This window comes from Lathamus discolor, chromosome W, assembly GCF_037157495.1.
Source record: "Lathamus discolor isolate bLatDis1 chromosome W, bLatDis1.hap1, whole genome shotgun sequence".
Taxonomy (NCBI): Eukaryota; Metazoa; Chordata; class Aves; order Psittaciformes; family Psittacidae; genus Lathamus; species Lathamus discolor.
This window is the reverse complement of record NC_088908.1, coordinates 3,620,084-3,643,104: the sequence shown is the minus strand read 5'-3', so window position 1 is coordinate 3,643,104 and position 23,021 is coordinate 3,620,084. Positions and strand designations below refer to the sequence as shown.

The following is a 23,021-nucleotide window of genomic DNA, read 5'->3' as shown; positions in this document are numbered from 1 at the left end:
TTTCTCTTATCAATATTATCATTGGTGGTAGCAGTAGTGATTCGTGTTATACCTTAGTTACTGGGCTGTTCTTATCTCAACCCGTGAGAGTTACATTCTCTTGATTCTCCTCCCCATCCCTCCGGGAGCGGGGAGGGTCGGGGGGGGGGGGGGTGGTGGGGTGAGTGGACGAGCTGTGTGGATGGGTTTAAACCACGACAGTTCTTTTTGGCACCCAGCGTGGGGCATGAAGGGTTGAGATAACGACAGATCTGACCGGATTAATAGTCACTCGTCACAATGCTGATTTATTGGCTCTCAAAGCTGTTCTTCTTGATCTCACAGGTTCAGAACCTATGTACATTACATACAGCCGGTATTTGCTGTGGTAGTGTTTTTCAAGTGTGGGGCTTGGGCTAAGGTTTTTGTCTCGTTGTACTTTATTATAATGACTTGTAATACAATAGAATCATTGATCATGAAACTGATCTGGCTTATGTTCCCAGTGTGGTCACCACCTTTATACTTTGGGAGGTATATAATAAAGGTGCTTAGCAATTTCACATCTTTTTTTTCCTTCTCGAGTGGTCAACCTGTGAAGGAGACATTCTTTTACCCTCCTAGCCCCCCTCTCAGACCATTTACAGCATCATTTGAGAGTTTTGAAGTTCTTGAATGGCCTTTTAATATTGTTGAGACCTGTTTGCTGATTGTGATGGGGATTATTATGTTGGCACGCATACAGAGTGTGTTTTGCCCACAACCATTTCATCTGATTTCAAGAGTTAAGCAGAGTCAGGTTTGGGCCTTGTCTGGGGTTAAACGACGATATAGGAGGACCAAGAGATTTTCCTCGGGGCTGGACAGCCATGAGTGGCAGGGTGTGTGGGATAGTATGGGCAAGTATCTAGGTCAGTGGGCTCCTCCAGTACTTTGGAATTTCACCACCGAACAAGTGCAAAATCCAGAAGAATTAGTAAGACACTTAAATGAGGTGTGTGGTCAGTCTGGCCATACCAGAGACGGACAAATCATGGCAACGTGCTGGGGCTTGGCCTATGCTTACAGGGATTTGTTCAACACTATCCAGCACCTTCAAAAGGAAAAAAATGCCCCTGCATCTGAGGGCAAAGCAACAGTCAGCGCAGTTATTCCAGCTCCTGTGATAACGAAGAATAATCCCTTTCAATATGACTTAAGAAGTGTTCAAAGTTGTGATAACTATTAGAGGGGCCCCGCCTCCAGCCAGGTGGAGGTAGGGGATAATCGGATTTACTGGACTGTGTGGGTCAAATGGCCTGGCACATCAGTCCCACAGAAGTTTAAGGCTTTAGTAGATACCGGTGCACAGTGTACCCTGATGCCGTCAAGCTGTCAAGGGGTGGAACCCATCTATATTTCTGGAGTGACAGGAGGATCCCAAGAGTTGACTGTACTGGAGGCTGAAATCAGCCTAAGTGGGAGGAAATGGCAAAAACACGCCATTGTGACTGGTCCAGAGGTTCCATGCATCCTCGGCATAGACTACCTCAGGAGAAGTTACTTCAAAGACCCAAAAGGGTACCAATGTGCTTTTGGTATTGCTGCTTTGGAGACTGAGGAAATTGAGCAGCTGTCCACCTTGCCTGGTCTCTCAGAGGATCCTTCTGTTGTGGGGTTGCTGAATGTCGAAGAACAACAAGTGCCAATCGCGAACACAACAGCGCACCGGCGGCAATATCGCAACAACCGAGACTCCCTGATTCCTATCCATGAGCTGATTCGTAGACTGGAGAGTCAGGGAGTGATCAGCAGGACCCACTCACCCTTTAATAGCCCCATATGGCCAGTGCGAAAGTCTAACGGGGAGTGGAGACTAACAGTAGACTATCATGGCCTGAATGAAGTCACACCGCCATTGAGTGCTGCCGTACCGGACATGCTAGAACTTCAGTATGAATTAGAGTCAAAGGCAGCCAAGTGGTATGCCACGATTGATATTGCCAATGCATTTTTCTCAATTCCTTTGGCAGCAGAGTGCAGGCCACAGTTTGCTTTTACTTGGAGGGATGTCCAGTTCACTTGGAACCGACTGCCCCAGGGGTGGAAACACAGCCCTACCATTTGCCATGGATTGATAAAGACTGCACTGGAACAGGGGCAAGCTCCAGAACACCTGCAATACATTGATGACATTATCGTGTGGGGCGATACAGCGGAAGAAGTCTTTGAGAAAGGGAGGAAAATAATCCAAATCCTGCTGAAAGCCGGTTTTGCCATAAAACCAAGTAAGGTCAAGGGACCTGCACAGGAGATTCAATTTTTGGGAATAAAGTGGCAAGATGGACGTAGACAGTTCCCCACAGATGTGATCAACATGATAACAGCAATGTCTCCACCAACTAATAAGAAAGAAACACAAGCTTTCTTGGGTGCTGTGGGGTTCTGGAGAATGCACATCCCAAATTACAGTGCGAATGTAAGCCCTCTCTATCATGTGACCCGGAAGAAGAATGATTTTAAATGGGGTCCTGTGCAACAACAAGCCTTTGAGCAAATTAAATGCGAGATAGTTCATGCAGTAGCCCTCGGACCAGTCCAGACCGGGCCAGATGTCAAAAATGTACTGTACACCGCAGCTGGGGAAAATGGTCCTACCTGGAGCCTCTGGCAGAAAGCTCCAGGGGAGACTCGAGGTCGACCCCTTGGCTTTTCGAGTCGGGGGTACAAAGGATCTGAGGCCAGCTATACCCCAACTGAGAAAGAGATCCTGGCAGCCTATGAAGGGGTTCGAGCTGCTTCGGAAGTGATTGGCACTGAAGCACAGCTCCTCCTGGCACCCCGGTTGCCCGTACTGGGCTGGATGTTCAAAGGCAGGGTCTCCTCTACACATCATGCAACTGATGCTACATGGAGTAAATGGGCTGCACTAATTACACAACGTGCTTGAATAGGAAATCCCAGTCGTCCAGGCACTCTAGAAGTCATCATGGACTGGCCAGAGGGCAAAGATTTTGGAATGTCACCAGAGGAGGAGGTGATGCATGCTGAAGAGGCCCGACCATATAACAAACTGTCAGAAAGTGAAAAACAGTATGCTTTGTTTACTGATGGGTCCTGCCGTATTGTGGGAAAGCATGGGGAGCTTTGTGGGAACGACAAGGGGAGGCCGGGAGGAAGCAGAGACAGGACACCTGACCCAAACAAGCCAAAGAGGTATTCCATACCACAGCACGTCATGCCCAGGGAGGTAACTGGGAGTTACCCGGAAGGGCACGCTGTCTCTTCGGGGGGGTCGAACTCGTTCGGCGGTGGTATCGTATTCTCTTGTTATTTTCTCTTATCAATATTATCATTGGTGGTAGCAGTAGTGATTTGTGTTATACCTTAGTTACTGGGCTGTTCTTATCTCAACCCGTGGGAGTTACATTCTCTTGATTCTCCTCCCCATCCCTCTGGGAGCGGGGAGGGTCGGGTGGGGGTGTGAGTGGACGAGCTGTGTGGATCGGTTTAAACCACGACACCAATGTACAGGGGGGGTTGTACAAGGGGGTTGTACAAGGGGGTTGTGCAAGGGGGGTAGAGGAATTTTGCTTGTTTAACAGAAAGCATTGATTGCAAATGCCTATCATGCTTGCCATGCAGTACCAGGACAATAAGGAGACGCAGACCGATAAGGGGGAGAAACAAGACAGCTTTGCGGTTTGGACATTGACCAGACTCCTAAAGAGCATGCGTGACGGTTAGAGGTGAAAAGTTCAGGCTCGAGGAAGACTCATTTACTTCATCTTGAGACCCTCGCCCACGACCACTAGGAGGCACTGCGCAGACGCAAAGGACTTCTTAGCTCATTATAATACGAAGCGAGGATAAGACATGAATATGTATAGGTGTCCTGGGTTTACCAGTAGCCGTTTTGCTCCTTCTTAGTAACTGGTGTAACCAGTTTAAACCTGGTTAAACTGTTTAAACCAGTTTAAACTGGTGGTTTAAACCACGACAATAGACGTGTTGTGCAACTTCATGCATATATATAACTTTAGAGGATAAATGTAACGGGAAACGATGCTGAGGCACGCATGCCTTTGGAGGAGCTATCCCCCATGCATCTCAGCGCTGAATAAAAGCATGCCTACTTTACAACCTTAACGAGTTGTGGAGTCTATCTGCGTATCAAGTCGACCAGTTGGTAGAAAATGTACAGAAAGCAGCACGTCTGCAAATGATGTCTGATCGGGAACGTAAACAGGAGTTCCCGATGATGATACTGGTCAATCCCAAACGCATGACTCCTGTCATTTGGGGTCTCTCCAACTCCCTGAAAGCTGTGGGGATAAAATTGCAGGCAAAGATACAAGCAACATCCCAAAGTGAAAGGGCCGTTGCTGCCCTGGAAGAACTGCAGTCACCTAGAGCTGGCTGCAAGACCAGGGAAACTGGTCCACCAGGAATATGCAATACGTGACGTTAAGAACAGAGGTACTCCCCCCCAACTCATTATAAAAGGGGGAAAAGGTAATCAGCAAGAGAGACAACTCCATAGGCACACCTTCAAGAAGACTACTCCAGAAGGACACTCCCACAAGGACACCCACCCACCTCTGACGACTACTACGGATTCCTGGGGACACTCAGCTCCAATACCGACTACGGACCCCGGAGGACTCCTACCAGCTCCAATACCGACTACGGATCCCTGGGACACCACTGGATCCATGGTGGTGACTATCTCTCTCTGCACCACAAATTATTGCTTCTTTTCTATCTTTTTTTCCCATCTGTCCTATCGCTATCCCCTGTTTTATAATAATTTTCCTTTTTATAATAATTGTCTTCTTGTAATAAATCAACTGTTCAATTACGGTACTTGACCTCATTTGCATCTTAATTTCACTCTTGGGATCATAAACGATACTTACAGAATCATAGAATCATAGAATGGTTAGGGTTGGAAAGGACCTCAAGATCATCTAGTTCCAACCCCCCTGCCATGGGCAGGGACACCTCACACTAAACCATCCCACACAAGGCTTCATCCAACCTGGCCTTGAACACCGCCAGGGATGGAGCACTCACAACCTCCCTGGGCAACCGATTCCAGTGCCTCACCACCCTAACAGGAAAGAATTTCCTCCTTATATCCAATCTAAACTTCCCCTGTTTAAGTTTTAACCCGTTACCCCTTGTCCTGTCACTAAAGTCCCTGACGAAGAGTCCCTCCCCAGCATCCCTATAGGACCTCTTCAGATACTGGAAGGCTGCTATTAGGTCCCCACGCAGCCTTCTCTTCTCCAGGCTGAAAAGCCCCAACTTTCTCAGCCTGTCTTCATACGGGAGGTGCTCCAGTCCCCTGATCATCCTCATGGCCCTCCTCTGGACTTGTTCCAGCAGTTCCATGTCCTATTTATGTTGAGGACACCAGAACTGCACACAATACTCCAGGTGAGGTCTCACAAGAGCAGAGTAGAGGGGCAGGATCACCTCCTTCGACCTGCTGGTCACGCTCCTTTTGATGCAGCCCAGGATACGGTTGGCTTTCTGGGCTGCGAGTACACACTGCCGGCTCATGTTCATTTTCTCATCGACCAGCACCCCCAAGTCCTTCTCCGCAGGGCTGCTCTGAATCTCTTCTTTGCCCAGTCTGTAGCTGTGCCTGGGATTGCTCCGACCCAGGTGTAGGACCTTGCACTTGTCACGGTTGTACTTCATGAGGTTGTCATCAGCCCACCTTACAAGCGTGTCAAGGTCCCTCTGGATGGCATCCCGTCCCTCCAGCATATCAACCGGACCACACAGCTTGGTGTCATCGGCAAACTTGCTGAGGGCGCACTCATTCCCACTGTCCATGTCAGCGACAAAGATGTTAAACAAGACCGGTCCCAACACCGATCCCTGAGGGACACCACTCGTTACCGGTCTCCAGCCGGATATTGAGCCATTGACCACAACTCTTTGTGTGCGGCCGTCCAGCCAGTTCTTTATCCACCGAGTGGTCCATCCATCAAATTGATATCTCTCCAATTTAGAGAGAAGGATGTTGTGTGGGACAGTGTCAAGCGCTTTGCACAAGTCCAGGTAGATGACATCAACTGCTTTACCCTTATCCATCAATTCTGTAGCCCCATCATAGAAGGCCACCAAATTGGTCAGGCAGGATTTCCCCTTAGTGAAGCCATGCTGGCTGTCACCAAGCACCTTGTTGTTTTTCATGTGCCTTAGCATGCCTTCCAGGAGAATCTGCTCCAAGATTTTGCCAGGCACAGAGGTGAGACTGACTGGTCTGTAATTCCCCGGGTCTTCCATTTTCCCCTTCTTGAAAATGGGGGTTATATTTCCCTTTTTCCAGTCGTCGGGAACTTCACCTGACTGCCATGATTTTTCAAATACGATGGCCAGTGGCTTAGCAACTTCATTCGCCAGCTCCTTCAGGACCCGTGGACGGATTCCATCAGGTCCCACGGACTTGTGCGCGTTCAGATTTTGAAGACGATCTCGAACCATATCCTCTCCTACAGTTGGCCCAAGGTCTTCATTCTCACAGTCCCTGCGTCTACCTTCTAAGAACTGGGTGGTGCAGTCAGAGCCTTTGCCAGTGAAGACTGAGGCAAAGTAGTCATTCAGAACCTCAGCCTTCTCCAAATCCTGTGTAGCCAGTTCTCCCAAAAGCTTCCTCAGGGGGCCTATATTGTCCCTAGTCTCTTTTTTGTTTGCTACGTACCTGTAGAATCCCTTCAAATGGGGCCCTGAGCACTGACAAGCCTTTGAACAAATTAAAAAGGAGAAAGATCATACAGTAGCCCTTGGGCCAGTCCGGACAGGGCAAAATGTGAAAAATGTACTCTACACTACAGCTGGGGGAAAATGGTCCTACACGATGCCCTGGACAGAAAGCTCCAGGGGAAACTCAAGGTCAGTGCGTAGGCTTTTGGAGTCAGGAATACAGAGGATCTGAGGCCAGCTATACTCCAAATGAAAGAGAGATGCTGGCAGCTTATGTAGGGGTTCAAGCTGCTTCAGAAATGATTGGTAGTGAAGCACAGCTCCTCCTGACACCCTGGTTGCCTGTGCTGGGCTGGATGTGCAAAGGGAAGGTCCCCTCTACACATCATGCAACCGATGCTATGTGGAGTAACGGGGTTGCAGTGATCACACAACAAGCTTGAACAGGAAATCCCAGTTGTCCAGGAATCCTAGAAGTCATCATGGACTGGCCAGAGGGCAAAGATTTTGCATTGTCACCAGAGGAGGAGGTGGCACATGCTGAGGAGGCCCCACTGTACAACCAACAAACAGAAAATGAGAAGCAATATGCATTGTTTACTGATAGGTCCTGACGTATTGTGGGAAAGCATTGGAGATGGAAGGCAGCTGCATGGAGTCCCCTATGACAAATTGTGGAAACTGCTAAAGGAGAGGGTGAATTTAGTCAGTTTGCAGAGGTGAAAGCCATCCATCTGGCCTTGGACATTGCTGAACAAGAGAAATGGCCAGTACTTTATCTCTATACTGACTCATGGATGGTAGCAAATGCCCTGTGGGGTGGTTGCAGCAATCGAAGCAAAGCAACTGGCAATGCAGAGGTAAACCCATCTGAGCTGTCACACTGTAGCAAGATGTCACTGCCCAAGTGCAGAACCTGGTTGCGAAGGTACGCCATGTAGATGCTCATGTACCCAAGAGTCAGGCCACTGAGGAACATCAGAACAACCAACAGGTGGATCAAGCTGTTCAGACTGAGGTGACTCAGATTTGCAACATAAGGGTGAATTATTTTTAGCCCAGTGGGCCCATGACACCTCTGGCCATCAAGGCATAAATGCAACATATAGATGGGCTTGTGATGAAAGGGTGGCCTTGTCCATGAACACTATTGCCCAGGTTATTAATGAATGCAAAACACGCACTGTAATTAAGCAAGCAGAGTATTTATAATGTCTCTCTGGTATGAAGCATGATGGATGAACTATAAATATGGGCAGGTCTGGCCAATTATCACACTCCCACCGACCCGCCAAGGCAAGCACCGTGTGCTTGCCTGGTGCCATGGTGGAAGCAACCACCAGACGGCTGGAAACATATGCTGTGCCCTATGCCACTACCCAGAACACCGTACTTTTGCATACCATGGAGGGGGATAAAACTCTTGTGGTGCACATAAAGAATATGCTGGGGTTATTCCTCCTTCAGGTAAAGGCAAACCCACTCATAGGGTTGCTTTTGCTCGAGGACTGGGGTGTACTTGGTGAGCAATATGGGAGGATGGGGAAGTCAGTTGTATACCTCAAGGAGATTTGACTTTGGGTGAAAATAGCCAGTGAGTTGAACTGTCTGATGCTGCATAACATTTGCTATTATCGCTTCCACAGAAGCTACACACCCAACACTGCTAGATGCCTCATGGTACCCATCTCCACCGCTCCAGATATGAGGATCTGAAACTGACTCCCTTTTGATCACCGCATTAATGAAGAATGAACTTTGATAAAACTGGACAAGCGCAGTGGTGATAGAATCAGAATGAACTTCAGCATGCAACAATCCAACACCACACACCATCCGTCTTTCCTGCCCGGAGAGACTGTTATGACAGAGCCCCAAGTAATTAACTGAATGAGGAAAACTAACTTTTCTAGGGATGGTCCACAGACTAAGGGTATGATATCTGTGTGTACATATATATATATATATATATATATATAAAACCTATCGGAAGACAGGAAAGGTGATGGTGGGAAGTGCGAGACCTGGCATGACATGAATGGTATGGAATAAGGAGTGGATACTGTCTTGGTTTCAGCTGAGATAATTTTTTTCCTAGTAGCTGGTACAATGCTGTGCTTTGGCTTTACCCTGCGAATGCTTGACGGCCATCTGAATATGAGCCAGCAGTATGCCCAGGCAGGCAAGAAGTCCAATGGCATCCTAGCCTGTATCAGAAACAGTGTGGCCAGCAGGACTAAGGAAGTAGGAATTTTGTCTTAGAATCATAGAATCAACTAGGTTGGAAAAGACCTTTGAGATCATCATGTCCAACTATTACAGACTGCCAAGAGCACCACTAAACCATGTCACTGAGGGCCTCATCTATACATTTTTTGAACACTTCCAGGGACAGTGATTCCACCACTTCCCTGGGGAGCCTGTTCAAATACTTGATCACCCTTTCAGTGAACAAAATTTTCCTAATATCAAATCTAAACCTCCCCTGGCACCACCTGAGGCCATTACTTCTTGTATCAATCACTCATTACTTGGGAGAAGAGACCAGCCACCTCCTCTCTCCACCCTCCTTTCAGGTAGTCGTAGAGAGTGATAAGGTCCCCTCTGAGCCTTCTCTTCTCCAGACTAAACAACCCCAGTTCCCTCAGCCCTTCCTCCTAAGACTTGTGCTCTAGGCCCTTCACCAGCTTTGTTGCCTTTCTCTGAACCTGTTCCAGCAAATCAATATCTCTCTTATAGTGAGGGGCCCAGAACTGAACACAGTATTCAAGGTGTGGCCTCACCAGTGCTGATTACAGGGGGATGATCACTTCCCTGGCCCTGTTGGCCACACTATTTCTGATACAGACCAGGATGCCATTGGCCTTCTTGGTTGCCAGGGCACTGCTGGCTCATGTTCAGCTGGCTGCCAGTCGGCACCCTCAGGTCCTTTTCTGCTGAGCAGCTTTCCAGCCACTCTTCCCCAATCCTGTAGCATTGCATGGGGCTGCTGTGGCCCAAATGCAGAACCTGGCACTTCGCCTTGTTGAAACTCATACCATTGGCTATAGCCCATTGATCCAGCTTGTACCTTCTGGATACAGCCTGCACCTTCTGGATACAGCCTGTACCTGGAGTGGTAACTTCTGAAATATTCAACTCAAGATTTTTAAAACAAATATCATTTTATCTTCAGTTGTAGTGAATAGATTTTTCTATTCAGTATCAGCTTTTGATGTTGTCCTGGGTTCAGCAGTAGCAGTCATTTTTCTCCTTCTTAGTAGATGGTGCAGGACTGTGTTTTTGACTTTCAGCCTGGGAACAACACTGATAACACCAATGTTTTTAGTTGTTGCTAAGTAATGATTACTCCAATCAAGGACTTCCTCAGTCTCAAGCTCTGCCAGGGAGGAGGGGAAGCTGGGAGGAAGGAGAGACAGGACACCTGACCCAAACAAGCCAAAGGGGTATTCCATACCACAGCACGTTATGCCCAGCATATAAACTGGGGGCAGTTACGTAGAAGGGCTAGATTGCTGCTCAGGTCAGGCTGGGTATCATTCGGCAGGTGGTGCCTGGTTATATTCTCTTCCCTTAATTTCCCTTTTCTTTATTATTATTGGTGGTAGCAGTACTGGTTTGTGTTATACCTTACTTACTGGACTGTTCTTATCTCAACCCACTTGTAGGGTTGCTTTTGCTCGAGGACTGGGGTGTACTTGGTGGGCAATATGGGAGGATGGGGAAGTCAGTTGTATACCTCAAGGAGATTTGACTTTGGGTGAAAATAGCCAGTGAGTTGGCTCAGCTTTGTCCTGTGGTGGGTCAGTTTTGGAGCTGGCTGGAACTGGCTCTGTTTGACATGGGGGCAGTTTCTGACCTCTATCACAGAAGCCACCTCTACAGCCCCCTTCTACCAAAACCATTCCAATTTTGGTCAGCCCTGAAGTGCATTGGCAGTTGCACTGGATGATTGTTGTAGGTCCCAACTGAACTATTCTAAAAAAAATTCCCAACACCAAAGTCACAATATCATTACCACAACACTGACAAAGATCAACAGTTTACACATGCTCCACCCTTGTCATTTTACAACATTACAGCGACAGAAAATACTTGCAATTATTCTGCTTTCTGGGAATATCTGGTCCAGAATTTGCCCATTGCCTCTTTCCCTTACTGTCCTTATCTTAAATTCTTCAAAAGCCCTGTGTCAGGTTCTAAACTGATAGTCAGGCATTTGTCTTCCAAAGCAACCACTACACTTACTGAGGCCCTGCTTCCTAGGAATCATAGAATCATAGAATGATTAGGGTTGGAAAGGACCTTAAGATCATCTAGTTCCAACCTCCCTTCCAGCGGCAGGGATGCCTCACGCTAGACCATGTGTGAGAGACTGATCTGAAATCAGATTCCACTGTCTGTTGTCTCAAAGACTGGTCTGAGAAACTGAGATGAAATTCCACCTATCTTTTGTCTCAGAGATGGGTGGGAAGAGTTCAGATAAGACTCTTCAGTCCAGTACCTCAGAGGATCCGTGTGAGGAATTGCTACCTATTATCCCAAGAATTGCAGCAGACACCTGTGTGTGCAGACACGTGCAGTTAAAGAGCTGGCTGCAATACCAGGGAAACTGGTCCACCAGGAACGTGTAATGCATGACATAAAGAACAGAGGTACTCCCTCCAACTCATTATAAAAGGGGGAAAAGGTAATCACCAAGACGCACATCCTCCATGAGATATCGCCATGAGGGCAACTCCACAAGACACACTCCATGGGGTACCTTCAAGGGGACGACTCCAGAAGGACATCTCCACGAGGACACCCACCTCCAATGGACTCTTGGGGGACACACTGCTCCAATACTGACTATGAACCCTGAAGAACTCCCACCACTGATGACGATGACAAAGAATCCCTGGGACACTGCTGGATCCATGGTAGTGACTATCTCTCTCTGCACCCTGAATCCTTGCTTCATTTTCTACCTTTTTTCCAATATGTCCTATAGCTATCCCCTTTATTACAATAATTTCACTTTTCTATAATAACTGTCTTTTTTGCAATTTGTAATAAACTTACTAATCAATTATGGTACCTGACCTCGTTTGCATCTTAATTTCACTATGGGGATCATGAACTGAAACAGGGTTCGGCACCGGGGTTTTCTCCAGTCAGAGCCCGACACCATGTCACCCAAGGCTCTGTCCAACCAGGACTTGAACACTGCCAAGGACAGAGCATTCACCACTTGTTTAGGCAAACTGTTCCAGTGCCTCACCACTCTCACAGTAAAGAACTGAACAGCTCCAGCCTTCTTAGCCTGTCTTCACAAAGGAGGTGCTCCAGCTCCCTGACCATCCTCATGGCCCTCCTCTGAACTTGCTCCAACAGCTCCATGTCCTTATATTGGGGACATCAGAACTGCACACAGTACTCTAAGTTCTCAAAGTACTCTGTTCTCATGAGAAGGGAGTAGAGGGGTGGGATCACTTCCTTCACCTGCTGGTTATGCTTCTTTTGATGCAGCCCAGGATACAGTTGGCTTTCTAGGCTGCGAGTGCACACTGCTGGCTCATGTTTGGTTTCTCATCAACAAACGATTTTCTCCACAAGGCTGCTCTGATTTACTTCACCTAACTTGTAGCTGTGCCTGGAATTGCCCCAACCCAGGTGTAGGATCTTGCAATTCACATCCTTGAACATCATGAAGTTGGCATTGGCCCATCTCTCAAGCGTGTCAAGGTCCCTCTGGACGGTATCCCTTCCCTCCAGTGTGTCAATCACACCACAAAGATTGGTGTCATTGGCAAACTTGCTGAGGGCACGCTTTATCCAACTGTCCATGTCACTGTTACTGTTTAAACCCAGTCAGTAACTCAGAACCACACAGGCACTCGCTCACTCCCCTCCTCCCCTTCTTCTCCCCTGCTCCCAGATGGATGGGGAGGAGAAACAAAAGAATGTAAATCCCACGGGTTTAGATTAGAACAGTCCAGTAAATAAGGTATAATACAAAACCACTACTACCACCATAAATAATAATAATGATAAGGGAAATAACAAGGGAAGAGAATATAAAACTAAAATGGGAAAGGAAAAGAAACAGTACACACAAGTGATGCAAAATACAATTGCTCACCACCTGCCAAATGATACTCAGTCCGACCCGAGCAGCAATATGGGCCTTCTGGGTAACTCCCCCCAGTTTATATACTGGGCATGACATACTGTGGTATGGAATACCACTTAGGCTACGTTGGGTCAGGTGTCCTGCCTCTACTTCCTCCTGGCTTCTCGTGCCCCTCCTTACTGGCAGAGCATGAGACTAAAAAGTCCTTGGGTAAACATTACTTAGCAACAACTAAAAAAATTGGTGTGATATCATTGGTGTTATTTGGAGAAGGCTGAGGTTCTTAATGACTTCTTTGACTTAGTCTTCACTGGCAAATGCTCTGACAACACCACCCAAGTCTTGGAAGGCAGATGCAGGGACTGTGAGAATGAACACCTTGGGCCCACTGCAGGAGAGGATCAGATCCGAGACAATCTTAAAAACCTGAATGTACACAAGTCCATGGGACCTGATGAAATCCATCCACGGGTCCTGAAGGAGCTGACAAATGAAGTTGCTAAGCCACTGGCCATCATATTTGAAAAATCATGGCAGTCAGGTGAAGTTCCTGACAACTGGAAAAAGGGAAATATAACCCATACTTTCAAGAAGAGGAAAATGGACTACCCAGGGAATTACAGACCAGTCAGTCTCACCTCTGTGCCTGGCAAAATCTTGGAGCAGATTCTCCTGGAAGGCATGCTAAGGCACATGAAAAACAACAAGGTGCTTGGTGACAGCCAGCATGGCTTCACTAAGGGGAAATCCTGCCTGACCAATTTGGTGGCCTTCTATGATGGGGCTACAGAATTGATAGATGGGTAGAGCAGTTGATGTCATCTAGAATCCTAGAATACTTAGGGTTGGAAAAGATCTTAAGACCATCTAGTTCCAACCCCCCTGCCATGGGCAGGGACACCTCACACTAAACCATGTCACCCAAGGCTCTGTCCAACCTGGCCTAGAACACCACCAGGGATGGAGCATTCACAACTTCCCTGGGCAACCCAGTCCAGTGCCTCACCACCCTTACAGTGGGGTAAGTAGTCTGGGTTCAGCTATAGCAGTCATTTTTCTCTTTCTTAGCAGCTGGTGCAGTGCTGTTTTTGACTTACAGCCTGGGAACAACACTGATAATACCGATGTTTTTAGTTGTTGCTAAGTAATGTTTACTCTGATCAAGGACATTCTGAGTCTCATGCTCTGCCAGGGAGGAGGGGAAGCTGTGAGTAAGCAGAGAAAGGACACCTGACCCAACGTAGCCAATGGGTACTCCATGCCACAGCACGCCATGCCCAGTATATAAACTGGGGGGAGCTCCCCAGAAGGCCCAGATCACTGCTCAGATCAGGCTGGGTATCTGTCTGCAGGTAGTGAGTAACTCTATTCTCTCCCCTTGTTATTTCCCTTATCATTATTACAATTGGTTGTAGCAATAGTACTTTTATATTATACCTTAACGACCAGACTGTTCTTATGTGGGAATTGCATTCTTTCGATTCTCCTCTCCATCCTTCCAGGAGCAGGTGGAGGAAGAACTGGGAGAGTGAGCGAACTGCTGCATGGTTCTGAGTTACCGGCTGGCCTCAAAACAACAGTTCTTTTTGGTGTCCAACATGGGGCACAAAGGGTTGAGATAATGACAGATCTGACCAGAGTGTGTCTAATCATATTTGTGATAAGCATTCATTGTTTTGAATTAATAATCACTCGTCACAATGCTGATTTATTGGCTCTCAGAGTTGTTGCTCTTGATTTCAATTTCATTATGTCATACCTTACTTACAACTGGTATTTGCTGTTTTAATGTTTATTGGTTGGGGGGCCTGGGCTAAGGTTCGTTTCACTGTACTTTATGGTAATGACTCGTCATACAATAGACTCACTGATCGTGAAGCTGGTTTGGCTTGTGTTCCCAGCGTGGTCATCACCTCTATACTTTTGGATGCATATAACTGGAATGTTTAACAATTACACATCTTTTTTTATCTATATCTCCTCGGGTGGTCAACCTATGAAGGAGACATTCCCTTACACTCCCAGCATCCCCACCAGACTATTTACAGCATTATTTGAGAGTTCTAAATGTTTTGGATGGCATTTGAATACCCTTGAAACCTGCCTGCTGATTGTGATGGGGATCAGCATGTTGGCACACATACAGAGTGTGTTTTACCCACAACCATTTCATCTGATCCCAAAGCAGTGTTGGGTTTGGGTCTGGTGTAGTGTTAGACGATGATATAGGAGGACCAAGAGATCTTCCCCGAGGCTCGTCAGTCATGAGTGGCAGGGTGTTTGGGATAGTATGGGCAAGTATCTAGGCCAGTGTGCCCCTCCAGTGCTTTGGAACTTCATCACTGAAAAAGTACAAAATCCAGAAAAATTAGTAAAGTACTTAAATGCTGTGTGTTGTCTTCCTGGTCATACCAGAGAGGGACAAATCATGGCAACGTGCTGGGGCTTGGCTTACGCTTACAGAGCCCTGTTCAACACCATCCAGCACCTTCAAAGGGAAAAAGATGTCTCTGGATATGATGGCAAAGCAATAAACTATGCAGCTGCTCCAAATCCAAGCACAGCAGCTATACCAACCCCAGTGACAAGTACAGCAGCTACTCAAACTCTGACTACAACTGGCAACGCAGATACTCCAGCTCCAAGCACAGCAGCTACACCAGCCTCAGTGACAAGTACAGCAACTACTCAAACCCCAACAGCAACAGACAGTGCAGCTGCTGGTGCTTCTCAATCCCCCAGGCATAGGGGCTGCACCAACCCCAACAACAGATACTGCTGTGTCCTGGGTTGAGCTCCAATTACAGTGATAATCTTTGAAGCTAAAACAAAGGACCAATTTGTGCCAGTATCGGTTGCCCCTGTAAGCAAAGGGAAAAACAAACAAGAGTCACAAAGAGCAACACGTACAGTGAAGAAAGATGAAGGAACCAATGCACTTACTACACAGGACAGCATCTAAACAAGAGTTATTATTATGTGAATCAGAGGAAGAGAAAGAAGTGACTTCTTGACCCCGGACTAATGCATGTACTAGACAGGGTGATATGTGAATGAGAAGAATTAGTACAGGAATCAGAGGAAGAGGAAACTTCTCAATCCTTGACCTCGACTGAGCTACAGAATATGCAAAATTATTTCACCCGTCATCCAGGGGAGCACATCGTCACCTGGTTGCTCCAATGCTGGGACAATGGATCAGATAGTCATGAACTAGAAAGGTAGGGAAGCCAAGCAGCCTGGATCATTTGCTAGGGAAGGGGGAACTGAGAAAGCAATTGCAAAAGAGAAATGGTCCCTCAGCCTTTGGAGGCAGCTCTTGGCAGCATTGAAGGAAAGGTTTCCCTACAAGGACGATGTATGAGTTGTTCAGCCAACTGGACCATGATAGAGAAAGTCATCCAGTCTCTGAGGGAATCAGCCGTTCTAGAGATGATATATTGTAGGCCCCTAATATCATAGGCACACTAATGTGAATTAGGTAAATATCTCTATATATAACTAGAAAGGTTACAACATTTGATAGCAACATTACTATTAGCTGTAGTTACTGCATCTTAATTCGCTTGATGTTGTATAAACAATTATTAGTAGCATTTTTCTGACAAACTGGTTGTCCACCTATGTACTCCTGAGGAAAATGTTGAACTTGCGACGATGGCAAGATTTATTCGCATTACAGATGCAATTATCTTGTCTCCAAGGTCTGGTGCCACTCTTGCATCTCCAGTGCACAAGCGAGTTGTCAGTCCTTTTCAGATATCTCCCTTGGGCAATGGCATCACCCAAAGGGGCCATAAGACATATGAGGACGGCTAGGATCTGTAGTTCCTGTAAAACACAAAACTTAAACATAATAATATTATTATCTCAAATAACATTCTCAGGGGCATACTCCTATTTTTCTTGTCTGGATTTAATCACTAATACTGCATTGTCTTTTCCAGTGGCACTATATGTGGTACAGTCCTTTGCAGTGTATGTTGGCAGATGGGGCACTGGGCTATCACCCTTTTAATGATATCCAAATTTATAACAATTCTGCAGTCCTGGGCCCTCCTGTAAGTGGCCTTCTCTCCAAGATGACCGCATTTCTGGTGTGCCCATTTGGTGAAACACATCTGTTGTTTGTGATGAGGGTCTTCCACCATGACTTGGGATATTTTTGCTTGTCCATCTGCAACAGAATTATACCATCGTTCTAGGGCATCATTTCCACAGTAGGCATCTAAATGAAACACTGTAACTCAAACTCATTGGACAAATGTCTGAATATCTTGCCGCAATTCCTTTCCCCGTACTTCATTGGAATGAATTTTCCAGTCATGTTTGGCCCAAGTTGGGAGCCAGATAGCTAAACCATTAGCAACTGACAACAAAGCTGTAAAAATATGACATTGTCCTAGTGCTTCTTGTTTAATTGCCACGTGTACAGCATATAATTCAGTATAGGATTATTAAAGAAGTAGTAGTTCATTTTAACACTCCCATATCTAATAAATTTTTAACAGTCTGTGAAATCTCCACTGAATAAGTATGTTTTGGCAGAGTGCTAATTTTCATCTCAATTTTTGTCTGTACTGCTTCTATTTGTTTGCCACCTAATCCTGTAATCAAAATGTTTTGCCCTTTAAAGTTTTAGGATTACCATAAATTAGAGAGGCCTCTGCTACAGTATCAATGAGGACTTTAACCATTTGACAAGATCTATTTTTCCAATAAGTTTGAAGCTCTACATGAGGACAGTGGTCTGTCCTCACTCATCCTTGTGTTGGAGCTTGGCCCTTACCTCAGTCCATTTTTAATTCTCTCAATTTTTATTTTTTTTTTAGCACTTTAATATCTGGCCATAGATGAAGATGAACATACTGATCCCATCCCCTTTCACCCCCCGGAACTGTCGACTCGCCAGTAGGGGGCCTCCATTGGTAAGTGTACTGTCCTGTTGAGGCTCTAAGAGGGGAGCAGTAGGTTGAATTACTTAATTCTTCATGTCATCAACTTTGTCTGAGCTTGAATTGTTTACTCTTTTCACAGATTTATGAAACCCACGTTACTTGTACAATCTCCACATTTCATTGATGGAAATCCCACCAATCTTATCTCAAGCCATCCCATCTTCTAGCAAGGCAGCAAACATCTCTCTGAGAGAGTATATTCTCTTTCACCTTGCCCCTCCGGTTATCACCTCCTGCATTTTGTACAGGGCCTCATTCCTCCAAATCTCTTAACTGCTGGATTTTTTCTATGATTTGTCCTATGGGGTTTCCAGTTTCATTTATCAATAAAGTCATCATAATGCCTTTATATGTCGGTGGTACAGTCCTAATAATCCTGTTCCGAATTGGAACTGATAGTGGAGCCTGCAGCATAGCATCTGCATCTTCAACAAAGATAGCAGTCTTCATTCCCTCCTCCTTAACATGCTGAACACAGCCCTATAAAGTATACTAAGGTCAATCTGCACCAGGCCATTCCCCTTCAGTGGGCTATTTTCTGTTACAACCTTCTGCCACCACTACTACTAAATTAGTCTCATCATTAGCACCTTGGAAGGTGCCCTGAACTAACAAGTCAGAGCTTAACATTACAAATTTTTAGCATCATCACGATCCAATTTAACTCCCAAAGCCTCTAAATCATGTAACCTGACAATCCAAGAAAGCAAAGATTCTCCAGGCTTTTGTTTGAACCTGTCCATAATGTCATTAATTTTGTGTTGAGTGAAATCTTCTGAAACGTCCCGCCTAACCAGAGGACCTAAAGGGTCGTGTTCCAATTTTTTCTGTAATATTGGCTTTGCTTCAACAAGCACCTCACCCTCTGAACTACTATCCAAATTGGTTGAATCCCACACTGTCCTGGGTTTACTAGGAGCCATTTTGCTCCTTCTTAGTAACTGGTGCAAGCTCTGTGTTTTGACTTCCAGCCTGGGCAGAGAGCTGATAACACCGATTGTTTGTAATTGTTGTTAAGTAATGTTTATTCTGGCCAAGGACTTTGTGAGTCTCATGCTCTGCTGGGGACGAGGGGAGGCTGGGAGGAAGCAGAGACAGGACACCTGATCCAAACTAGCCAAAGAGGTATTCCATACCACAGCACGTCATGCCCAGGGAGGTAACTGGGAGTTACCCGGAAGGGACACTCTCTCTTCGGGGGGGCGTCAAACTCATTCGGCAGTGGTATCGTATTCTCTTGTTATTTTCTCTTATCAATATTATCATTGGTGGTAGCAGTAGTGATTTGTGTTATACCTTAGTTACTGGGCTGTTCTTATCTCAACCCGTGGGAGTTACATTCTCTTGATTCTCCTCCCCATCCCTCTGGGAGCGGGGAGGGTCGGGTGGGGGTGTGAGTGGACGAGCTGTGTGGATCGGTTTAAACCACGACACACACATATCCATCCATTTCTCAGGGTCCCAATTCCTTCCTGCCTCCGCAATCACTTCATGCACTTCTTGCTGGTTTACTCGACCTCTTTGCTTTTTATATTTATATTGGCCAACCTGAACAGCCGCTTTTTCTGCTACTGTTAATAAGTGTCCAATTTATCAGTTAGCAATTGATTTTGGCATTGTAATATAGCTATTTTTCCCTGCAATTCACAAACTTGTTTTTCCAAATCCATCTTCTTCCTCTGTATTTGCTTTCTCCGCTGACACTGCTTTTGGTATGCAGGCAGCAGAATCCACCCTGTCTTCCCAGAGCAATTAATTCCTCTCCTTTTTCTACTAAAACTTTTTGCAAGCATTTAACTACATCAGGAGGTTCTGCCTCATTCAAACAGGAGTCCCAATTCTCACATAAACAATGACACAACCATTCAGCAGCTATGTTATGATAATAGTTCCCAGCCAGGGATATCCAGCTCCACCATCTTAGGAACCTTTATCTTAAAAAATGCTGTTTTGTTTTGTATCCTGCCAACTGTGCCAAATTGGTCTACCGACAGACAGGGTGCATTACAAAGTGACCACACACCAGCTGTATAATATGCAGTTTATTAAACAACCACACTAAAGCCAATAAGCGCACTAAAGCGAGCACACTAATGTGAATAAGGTAAATATCTCTATACAGTAAATAAGTACAATAAGGCAAATCAGAGATATAGGTATATAAGTAAAGTACCAAAGAAAGTTGGCAATGCATTAAATCATTACTGCATAGAAAGAACAGAGATAAAGAAGAAATACATCACCAGTTACCACTGAATCATCATCCAGGCCCACACTTCAAGCTGGGAAGCCCCATTGCAGCCGATGCCAGGAGTCTCAGGTAACTGGGAAAATTCCTATGCAACGTGTCCACCCATAGGTGAGGCTTCTCTCATGTCCACAAGAGGGTCCTGCTTTTATACCCTTATCAAAACAACCGGCTTTATGACAGATATCTAATTGTTTATTTGTGTGATCGTGCAGTTTCTCATGATCTCACCCTTATCCACTCTGAGAGCATTGGCCAGGCCCCCTGGTGCGGCCAAGTATGAAGGTCATAGAACAGCTGCACACCTGTTTTCCTGCCTCTTTATAACAAAGAGTCACGATGATAATAACCATATATATTCTGCCGAATACACTGTGGCAAACAGCATCCTTTGTTACGCCTATCAGTCATGAGAGGGAATCACTTCCCAGCTAGGTTCCCATCCATTACACCATTGTGCCATTTTATTCCCAAAAAATTGAATCTCCTGTTCAGGTCCCTTGACCTTACCCCATTTTATCACAAAATTGCTTTCAGAAGGATTTGGATTTTTTACTCCCTTTTCCCAAAGAATTCTTCAGCTGTATCACCCCACACAATAATGTCATCAATGTATTGCAGGTGTTCTGGAGCTTCCCACTGTTCCAGTGCAGTCTGGATCAGTCATTGGCAGATGATAAGGCTATGTTTCAACCTCTGGGGCAGTTGATTCTAACTGCACTGGATGCCCCTCTCAAGTAAAAGCGAACTGTGTTCTGCACTCTGCTGCCAAAGGAATTGAGAAAAATGCATTGGCAATATCAATCGTGGCATGCCACTTGCAGCCTTTGACTCCAAGTTCATACTGAAGTTCTAGCATGTCTGGTATGCAGCACTCGATGATGTGACTTCATTCAGGCCATGACAGACTACTGTTAGTCTCCACTCTCTGTTTGACTTTCACACTGGCCATATGGGGCTATTAAAGGGTGAGCAGGTTCTGCTGATCACTCCTTGACTCTCCAGTCTATGAATCAGCTTATGGATGGGAATCAGGGAGTCTTGTTTGGTGCGATATTGCTGCCAGTGCACTGTTGTGTTTGCGATTGGCACTTGTTGTTCTTCGACATTCAGCAACCCCACAACAGAAGGATCCTCTGAGAGACCAGGCAAGGTGGACAGCTGCTCAATTTCCTCAGTCTCCAAAGTAGCAATACCAAAAGCCTGTCGGTACCCTTTTAGGTCTTTAAAGTACCCTCTCCTGAGAGCCTCTGGACCAGCCACAATGGGGTGCTTTTGCCACACTTTCCCAGTTAGGCTGATTTCAGCCTGTAGTACAGTCAACTCTTGGGGTCCTCCTGTCACTCCAGAAATACAAATGGGTTCCACCCCTTGATAGTTTGATGGCATCAGGGTACACTGTGCACCGGTATCTACTAGAGCCTTATACTCCTGTGGGACTGATGCGCCAGGCCATCTGACCCACACAGTCCAGTAAACCCAATTGTCCCCTACCTCCACCTGTCTGGAGGCAGGGCACCTCTAATAGTGATCATAAGATAATCCACTTACATCTTGTAGAAAGGGATTAGAATTCCTTATCACAGGAGTTGGAGTAAAATCAGCTCTTCCAGTCCATCTGGGAAGATAAATGCTCACCAAAGAGTAGAGCTGCAACTTTCTTGGGAGGATCATATTTGATCATTGCTTTCTTCTTCAATTCACACACCAGTTCCTCCAGAACTGATGTAGGTTGTCCATCCCATTTCCTCATGTCTTCTCAGTAATACCGCAGAAAAAACCATAGGGTGGCACATGGCATGTACCTCTTCTACCCTCTCGGGCAATAGGGCGCCTTCTGTTAATAGCTGAGACACGGGTTAGTACACTCGGGGAGCTGAATAGATCGTCTTTCAAGTGTTTGACCTCCTGGGACAGTTTTTTCACAACTGAAATGATGGAAGAAATGAGATTCTTTTTGAACTCTCAGAGTTGATGACTTATTTCAGACTGTTAGTGTTAGAGAAAAGGGCAAAATTTTATGATAACTAAATATTAGAAATGATTATATTTGAAAATTTATAAATCAGTAGTGTGGGTTTGGAAATACTGTAATTTTTCAGTACTGTTTGTAGTTTTGTACCAGAGTTATTCAGTAACCAATGTTAACAATGGTAGGCTAGGTGGCAAGAGCTAACATAATTACATATGGTAAAGAGCATATGGGTGGTTTTAAAAAGTATTGTGAAAGTCTATCGAAGTAGAAATTAATGGACACACCAGGGTAGTCAAGTGAGAACAAGACAATGCTGGCATCCACACAATGGTTGGGATATATCCAAAGAACAGAAAGGTGAAGAAGGACAGAGCGAGGAAGACTTCTTACTTCATCTAAGGAAGACTCCTTACTTCATCTGAGGAAGACTCCTTACTTCATCAATGCGACCACCAGAGGAGGCTGCGCAAGCGCAGAAGAGGCTGATGTTGTAATAGACTGATGTGGCAATCCTTGATACATATGTATTAGTTAATGATGCAATCCGTGTTGAATATGTATTAGTAACCAAATTTTTAGTGTATAAATTGCGAACGCGATGTGACGAGGTGGAAGCCAGATTTGGGCGAGCGCCCCTGGTTTCCCAGCGCTGCAATAAAGCACCTCATATAACCATTCCGGTGGTTATGTGTTTATTCTTACGCTAACATTAGTGCTACTGCCTCACTCAGTAGGTCACTGATGCCAATGAGTGGGCATATGATTATGGCACTCCCTGTAAATTTCAGCCACGAGTCGTGTACATTCGACTTCATCCGGATCCAGGGGTGCACTCCCCACATCCGGCCTATGATATATCATCTCTAGAATGGCTGATTCCTTCAGAGACTGAATGCCTCTCTCTCTCATGGTCCACTTGGCTGAGAGACACATAACATTCTCCTTGCAGGGATACCTTTCCTTCACAGCTGCCAAAAGCCACCTCTAGAGGCTGAGTATTCATTTCCCTTTTGCAATTGTTTTTTCAGTTCCCCCTTCCCTAGCAAG

General features: G+C 45.8%; 1 protein-coding gene and 1 long non-coding RNA gene across 2 annotated transcripts in view; one reads left to right on the top strand and one right to left on the bottom strand.

Moving 5' to 3' along the window:
* Nucleotides 1-16,693: 16,693 nt before the first annotated feature.
* Nucleotides 16,694-23,021, bottom strand: part of LOC136004181 (protein ARK2N-like) — a 97,322-nt gene continuing 90,994 nt past the window's right edge. Inside the window, exon 4 of the mRNA XM_065660447.1 lies at nt 16,694-16,970. Coding sequence (XP_065516519.1) covers nt 16,717-16,970 — 254 coding nt within the window. The 3' untranslated portion in view covers nt 16,694-16,716. The remainder of the gene's footprint in view (nt 16,971-23,021) is intronic.
* Nucleotides 18,938-22,578, top strand: LOC136004283 (uncharacterized). Its single transcript, XR_010608358.1, has 3 exons — nt 18,938-18,975; nt 19,964-20,071; nt 20,621-22,578. It is a non-coding gene; the product is annotated as an uncharacterized LOC136004283 (long non-coding RNA).